The 8,204-nt window shown below is 45.9% G+C and overlaps 1 protein-coding gene across 1 annotated transcript in view; it reads left to right on the top strand.

Moving 5' to 3' along the window:
* The window catches only part of ABCC2 (ATP binding cassette subfamily C member 2), a 60,053-nt gene extending 52,177 nt beyond the window's left edge, over positions 1 to 7,876 (top strand). Inside the window, exons 27-32 of the mRNA XM_035027134.1 lie at positions 1,844 to 1,945; positions 2,377 to 2,520; positions 3,409 to 3,567; positions 4,573 to 4,739; positions 6,539 to 6,733; positions 7,387 to 7,876. Coding sequence (XP_034883025.1) covers positions 1,844 to 1,945; positions 2,377 to 2,520; positions 3,409 to 3,567; positions 4,573 to 4,739; positions 6,539 to 6,733; positions 7,387 to 7,516 — 897 coding nt within the window. The 3' untranslated portion in view covers positions 7,517 to 7,876. The remainder of the gene's footprint in view (positions 1 to 1,843; positions 1,946 to 2,376; positions 2,521 to 3,408; positions 3,568 to 4,572; positions 4,740 to 6,538; positions 6,734 to 7,386) is intronic.
* The last annotated feature ends 328 nt before the right edge of the window (positions 7,877 to 8,204 follow it).

The following is an 8,204-nucleotide window of genomic DNA, read 5'->3' on the forward strand; positions in this document are numbered from 1 at the left end:
AAATTAATGCATTTATTCTTAAATTGAGTCTAGAGTATACCACAGAAGTTGTGTTCGATTCCTTTCTAGATCCAGAGGGACTAGGTAAGACTGAGGTTCAAACTCTGGCTCTGTCTCTTACTAATTGTGTAACATATGGACATGTTCCTTGCTAAGTAGGTACCAGTGTCATCTGGAAAAATGGACAAAAATTCTGTTGCCCTTGGGAGTTAAGAAAGCAATCTGAGGGGTGCCTGGGTGGCATAGTGGGTTGAGTGTCCAACTCTTGGTTTCGGCTCAGGTTGCGATTTCAGGGTTGTGAGAGAGAGCTCTGCGCTGGGCTCTGTGCTGCTCAGTGTGGAGTTGGCTTGGGATCCTCTCTCCCTCTCCCTCTGCCCCTCCCCCTACACTCGTGTGCACACACACTCTCTCTCTCACTCACTCACTGTCTCTCTCAAATAAATCTTAAAAAAAAGAAAGCAATTCAATGTGACTTAATCTGATAGTTCTCTTTGCCTCTTTGCTTGTTTCTAGTCAAGAGAATAAATGAGTTTAAGTAGACTCCGTGCCCAACGTGGGGCTCAAACGCACGACCCCGAGATCAAGAGTCACATGCTTCACCACCTGAGCCAGCCAGGCGTCCCCAGTTCTTTTCCATAATATAGTAGTAACAGAAAGTCTTTTGAATATCTTCTATTTTTGTTTTTCTTAAATCACAGAATAGAGTTAATTCTAATAAAGAAGGTAGAGTCCAATAAAACTATATAATGCATCCCTAGCATGACGAGGCAGTACGTGTTAGACATTTCCTAGTGTCCAAAATTGTGGCTGGCACTACAATCAATATTCAGTAAATGATGCTCAATGAGGCATTTGGCCATCTTTCATGATAACCTTTGGAACTAATACATTGGTTTACATAACTACCAGTGAGTTCTGTATGGTGCTATGTTCATTAGGAGTTAATAAGGCCCAAGGCAATCATGGTGGGGCACCCAAAATGACTCTGTTGTTCACCAGAGTTAGTCAGCTCCTCGTGCCACTGCTCCTTCATCCCCCGCCCCCATTTTTACGCTTATTGACCTCAGGAAGATGGGGCAAAGACAACTGTTAGACTGAATGAAAACAAAAACATTCAAATATCAACAATTTCATTTCGTTCGACCTACACAAAGTGGTTACTCTTCTCTCCAACATCCTGTACTCTCCCTCTTTTTAACCACCATTTGCTCAACAAAAACTCCCTGGTCTAAGTCTATGTGTGAAAGAAGCTTGCCTCTAAGTAATCCACAGATTCCCTAGGCTCTAGACTGGCTCAGACTTTTGACAACCTCTTACTGCTGGTTAGACGTATTTTTGTAGGTAGGAGTTTATTGGGGTAAAGGAGGGTCCATGTGAATGCTCCACCCTGAGGGTTGGGCTCTTGTTGAGAGCAGAGAGTGGAAGCAGCTTTTTGGAAGGCTTTTCCTACCCTGTGCCTCTTCTTATGCTTTCCCCATTTATAGAATGCCACCCACTACTCCTTCCACAAAGAACATTAGGTTTACAGACAGGAGATTGGAGTTCTGGTCCCACTCTACCACCTGCCGGCTTCTCCAACCCCGGGTTAGCCCAAGCCCCTCCAAGCTCATGTTGTCTTTCATGTGAGCATCACACAGTTGCGCACTTAATTGTCTTCCAGATCACACTGGTCTCATTGCCTCCCCCTAGGAGGTGAGGATTGTCACTAACACTTTTCCTTGCCCTCTCCAAGAGCTTGGCGTAGTGCTAGGTACAAAGTAGGCACTGGACTGACCTTACAGTTTGACCAATTGAGTTGGTTTCGGAGCCTGGGATGATCTTTAGTCTTCTGGTTTTTCTATAGATCACACAGACCCTGAACTGGCTAGTGAGGATGACGTCAGAAATAGAGACCAACATTGTGGCTGTTGAAAGAATAAATGAGTACATAAAAGTGGAAAACGAGGTAAGGAGGAATTAGAAGAACCCGGGGACAAGGCAAAAGGAAAATGTTTCCTTCAAGAGAGCATCTTTACCCTGTCTAGTGATTTCACATGGAGTCATAAAGGTTCTCCTAAAGTTTACCTTGCTCTAATTTAACCCAATTTCTTGAAACTTAAGAATAGGAAATGGTTTAGGGGGAGGTCGGGTCTTGGAATGCACCAAGTTAAAGGTGTCTTCATTCTGGAAGTCCGCAGAGCAGCATCGTGGAATGGAGTTTCTTTAATTGAATAGGGTAGGAACCTTCTGGAAGTACTCGTCTAATTCATTCTAGTCGATGCAGATGCCCACAGATGGTTGGGACACTGCTATCCAGAAGTCTGTGACATGAGTCCTGTGGGGACTATTCAGTGAGTTGCCACCATGTAAAGCACTTCTCTTCTGTCTCTTTGCCAGGCACCCTGGGTGACTGATAAGAGACCCCCCCCAGGTTGGCCCAGCAAAGGGGAGATCCGGTTTAACAATTACCAAGTGCGGTACCGGCCGGAGCTGGATCTTGTATTGAGAGGGATCACTTGTGACATCAGGAGCATGGAGAAGGTAGGTGGAGCGGAAGAAAGGCCTGAACGTGAGTCCTTGTGATCAGAACACAGTTGGACACAGGGGTGGAAAGCAGCTGTACTCGGCTTTCATCATCGGGATGGAATGAGAGGGTCAGGGCAGTCTTCGGCCCTGGGGAGGTGCAGGGACACAGTGCCACCACCAGGGGGCAGAATATTGACAAGGGATCAGACTGACGGGGGCTGGAAGGGTTTTCTGCTCAGCCCTTCCTGTCTCCCTGCTGGCACCGGGCGCAGCAGCATCTTCCCCTCTGGCTGATGGGTGCTCATTTCCTGTAAGGGCCATGACCTGTAGAGGGGAAGTCCGGAAACACCCAGCCTAGTGAAGGAACTGGTGAGAACAGCAATGTGGAGGTGATTCCTGCAGGGAATGACTTAGTTCTCTGGTCTACAAAGTCCTGCACCTTCTTATGGGGTTCCTGTTCTCCGAGGACTTGGTCTGATGTAAAAATGTAGAAATGTGTAAAAAAAAAAAAAAAAAAAGTCTGGGTAAAGATGCTGAGGTCCTGCTGATGAGGTTCTCAACTGATGTGAGGCCTGATCCTTCCCTTTTCTTCACTTCTAAACAAAGATTTTTTTTTAAAACTATAATGTCGTCATAATTAGAACAACAGTTGCTGATGTGTCCATTTCCAACAGTCATTGTAGTTCTGATCAACCAACAATTGAGAAGGTAGAATGAGAAGGCATCTTTTTCTGACATCTGGGCACTTTTCTCACCAAAACCAAAATCAGTTGAACATCTTAGAGATGAAGTAGTCAATCACTTCCTCTTTCCACCTGAGATTATGAATGCCCCAGGCTACATTCCCCCCCCCCCCCAAAGAAGTACATGGTGAACTAATGTGCAAAGGAACTGTATTTACAGATTGGTGTGGTCGGCAGGACAGGAGCTGGGAAGTCATCCTTGACGAATGGCCTCTTCAGAATCCTAGAGGCTGCAGGTGGCCAGATCATCATTGATGGAGTAGATATTGCTTCCATTGGGCTCCATGACCTCCGAGAGAAACTGACCATCATCCCCCAGGTGAGCTCTAGAACTTACTCTGTACATGCGGCAGGGGACAGCTTTTTCTGCAGGAAACATATGTATCTTCTTCTTGATGTATATTCAGTTATCAGTGTCATTTCTGCAGGCTACCTGGGACACCTAAGCCAGTTCCCTAAGACACATCCTTTCCAGAACTTAAAAAATAACTTTGGCATTTTGTGGGGATATGCTTGTGTGACTGCCAGTGTCTAACCGCTAGGTGGCAGCAACACAACAGAAGTCCAATAGAGCAGATGATTATTTAGCATTTCTATAGCCCATCCTGGGTTAGCAAGACCTTTGCAATCAACATTAGCAATTTTGCTGCTGAAGCTTGAAACCATTAAGCTTTATACTCCCCATTTGATACGGTTAAAAGATAGCGGAGGGAATTTGCGGCAGGTTTTTGCCAGCAAGTTGAACGCTTAGTGCATCAGCAAAAAAGGCTTCCCTTTGGCTTCCTCTTTGGACTCTACCAAATAAGGTCTGCCTTGGAGGCTCCTTGGGTGGGGGGCGGGCGGTGCCGTATGTGGGTCCTAATTAGAACCATTCCTCCTCTATTCTTATAGCCAAGTCTCTGGGGGTGGTTTTGGTTTGTCTGGTGTTCACTCAGTTTGATGTAATCTTTTCTCCAGCTTCTTCAAAAGCCTAATAAATTCTTCCATGACTGTACTGTCCCTTCCCCTGCCCACCCCTGATCCCTTCACTTCCATGGCCTGAGTTTCTTTTGAGGGTGTGGAGCATTCCTCTTACTTTCTTAAAATATGCTGAGGCAAACTTGGAAATCCATAAACGAATCTCAGAATGAAAAACAAAACCAAGAACTCCTCTTAATCCTGTGGCTGCCCCTCTAGTCTTCAGTGCGGAAACTTGGCAAAAGCTTGACAACTAGCCAGCTTTGCATCTCAGGCCAGTCCTATCTGCCTTCTCCTGGCCACAAAAAACTGCTAGACCCTTTTTTGTCATGAGCCTCAATAGCCCCCCTCCTCCCTTGACTTGCAGGATCCCATCCTGTTCTCTGGAAGCCTGAGGATGAACCTAGACCCTTTTAACAACCACTCAGATGAGGAGATTTGGAAGGCCCTGGAGCTGGCTCACCTCAAATCCTTTGTGTCTGGGCTGCAACTTGGGTTGTCTCACGAAGTGACAGAGGCTGGTGACAACCTTAGGTAACATTTCATAACCCACTTCCCCCACAGGCAGTGGGAGGGGGTGGGGGGAAGCACCCCTTTGTTCCTGGTGCTAGGTAGTCCGTGGTATCATAGAATTCCTGCAGACCTGGGTGCCTTTTGAGTGGTAGGCAGGGCATGGACCCTGAGCTGAGGAAGCTCAGAACAGAAGGGAGGCCCAGTAACTCTGGCTTCCCTTGGGAACTTGTTATAAATGCAGACTCTAACTCTAGACTTGCTCATCAGAATCTCCACGTTAGCAGGATTCCCAGGCGATTTGTGTGTACATTACAGCTTGAGAAGCACTACCTAGAGCATGGATTCTTAACTAGGCTACACACTGGAACCACTTGGGGAAATATATAAAAATCCCAAAGCCCAGGCAGTACCTACCCCAGACCCACTGAATCAGGGGCCCAGGTGACTTCAGTGTGTAGCCTTGGTATAGAATGCCATCCTGTTTGTTTTCCATCAGCAACAGATCTAGGAACAAGCAGGATGTAAGTGGGTCTTTAGGCCTATGGAAAAGACCCTTTAGCACAAATACGTATTGATTGTGTACAAAATAACGTCACGTAGCGAATACGCAGCCGTGAGGGGCTGTGTGGGCCCCTCTGGCAGGATGTGACACGGGGGCCTTGACACGTCTGGTTTGTGAAAACAACAAATCCTACCCGCTTTCTCTGTCCATGCTGGGGGACACCTAAATGGCATGACCAGGGCCTTGATTTCAAACCTGGGTTGGAGGTGTTGAAGCTTCCATTTCTCTGGTGAGTGATGGGAGATGGGTCACGTGGAGAGAGATAGCAGCTGAAAGCCAGACTGGCACCTGGGCCCCAGGCTGTTCTAGAAAGCCCCCCAGGGCCAGGCAGGAGTGAGGTACAACCAAACTACAGTTTTGCCTGGTCTCTGTGTGGACACTACAGAGGAAAACTGGAAGTTCATCTTGGGTGACTTCCCATCTCCTGCAGAAATTTTCTTACGGAGAATTACAGAACTTTAGCCACCCTCTGTTTAATATGTTACCTAATGGCCACAGCAGGAAAGAGCAATTAGCGAATTCCCAAATATTTCCTCCACATCATTTCCCAAAGCTGCTTTATATAAGTAAGAGGTCCAGCCTTCATTACTGGCTTTTAGCAAATTAAAGCGATTTGCATTTTACAAGCATATTCGAATTCCACATACATTGCATCTCCCACCAAGACATCATGTTCATTAGATAGCTACGTCTCTAATCAAGGCAGAAGGCCTTGAAAAAATAATTAGCCTTGAGACTAGAATTACACATTAAAATAATGAATGGGTTTGCTAAGGCCACTAAGAAGTGCCACTGGGGCATTCTGATGCAGTGTCACCCTATATTAACGGTGTCAGGTCAAATACTGCTGCGGTGAACTTGGTGGCCTTCCATCTTACTTTGGAATTGCTGTTGATGTGCTGGGATATCACCTAGTGATGCAAAGAACCGTTCCCAGGCTAGGGTTTTCCAAACTCATTAAACATGGAACTTGCCTGGGGTGCTTATTAAAAATATACATCCTGAGCCTCCTCCCCATTCTGCTTGAGAAGAGCAGAGCCCAGAAATAGGAATTTTAAAATGAAGCACCTGCGGTAGGAGAGCGTTTGGAAAACCTCGTCTTAGCCTCTTCTGTTAGGTGTTAATTCTGGGGGAATTTCGGAGTAGGGCTTTCAAAAGTCGGATCTGGAACGTGAGCAGGGCACGTGCGTGTGTGCACATAACCCCGTTAGGCCTTGGTCCATCGGGGCTAATGCTCAGCTTGTTCCCTCGGCTGCAGCATAGGGCAGAGGCAGCTGCTGTGCTTGGCCCGCGCTCTGCTTCGGAAATCCAAGATTCTGGTCATGGACGAGGCCACGGCCGCCGTGGATCTAGAGACTGATCACCTCATCCAGACGACCATCCAGAAGGAGTTCTCCCACTGCACCACCATCACCATCGCTCACAGGCTGCACACCATCATGGACAGTGACAAGTGAGTGTGGCGACGGAGCTTGACAGACACCACTGAGCCCTTGAGCGACAGGAATAGCATTCGTCGTAAGATCTCCCACAACTGAAGGTCTAGCCACCATCATTTTACTGAGGAGGAAACCGAGAGTTCCAGTAGTTTGTCCACAATTATACACCAAACTAATGAAAGCCAACAGGGTTAAGGGAACGGACCTGAGGGTAAAATGGGCAATTGTATATGATTATTAACTGAGTGTGGGGAGGTGGAGGCCCAGCCACAGATCCTCTCAACTACACTGGGTCTCAGCAGCTGCCCCAGAACCATGACTAGAAGTTTTCTGCTTCTTCCCAACTCTGGCCCAGTACATTAAATATGGGGGTAATGTCAGTAATCTTGGAAACTGTTTGGAGACCACAGGCTCCCTTAAACAATGTATATCTTAAAAAAAAAAAAAAAAACTTATGTAAATGGACTTATACTGTGTATATTCTACTACTTGATTCTTCAGCATTATATATGGAACACACCCATGTTAATGCAGACAGCTGCAGTCCATTCGTTCTCACTGCTTTGTAGCCTTTCATGAATGAATATACCACGACTTAGTCCTGGTTGTTCTTATAAAGGCCCAGATTTAAGATGCTGCTAAGACCTTTCTTTCTCCTTTGTTTCAGGATAATGGTCCTAGACAATGGGAAGATTGTAGAGTATGGCAGCCCTCAAGACCTGCTGAGAAGTTCAGGCCCCTTTTATTTGATGGCCAAAGAAGCTGGCATTGAAAGTGTGAACAGCACATCATTCTGACAGTAGGTTCCATGGGTTGGAAAGGACTGTGAGGATCACTGCTTATTTTTTGTGAGAGATATCACACAGAAGTGTGTAAAATGTACATTTAAAGAAGGATCCTATTATATCCAGCTACAGTAGACCCCCACCAATCCTGCTTTGATGATCCCACTTTGATTATACCTCCTTCCTACGTACCTTCCCAGAGATAGCTACTATCCTGAATTTGGTGATAATCATATCCTCTTGCTTTTCATTTTAGTTTTACTGCTTGGTATATACCCTTAAACAAGTTGTATCTTTTTTAAATTTATGTAAATGGCCTGACTCCTACTTGACGTATTCTTTTTTTTTTTTTAATTTTATTATGTTATGTTAGTCACCATACAATACATCACTAGTTTTTGATGTAGTGATCCACGATCCATTGTTTTCGTATAACACCCAGTGCTCCATGCAGTACGTGCCCTCCTTAATACCCATCACCGGGCTAACCAATCCCCCCTCCCCCCTCCCCTCTAAAATCCTGTTTGTTTATCAGGTCCATAGTCTCTCATGGTTCATCTCTCCCTCCAACGCCCCCCCCCATTTTTCCTTTCCTTCTCCTAATGTCCTCCATGTTATTCCTTATGTTCCACAAATAAGTGAAACCATATGGTAATTGACTTTCTCTGCTTGACTTATTTCACTTAGCATAATCTCCTCC

Source organism: Mirounga leonina, unplaced genomic scaffold (genome assembly GCF_011800145.1).
Source record: "Mirounga leonina isolate KUSES-001 unplaced genomic scaffold, KU_Mleo_1.0 Mir_114, whole genome shotgun sequence".
NCBI classification, from domain to species: domain Eukaryota; kingdom Metazoa; phylum Chordata; class Mammalia; order Carnivora; family Phocidae; genus Mirounga; species Mirounga leonina.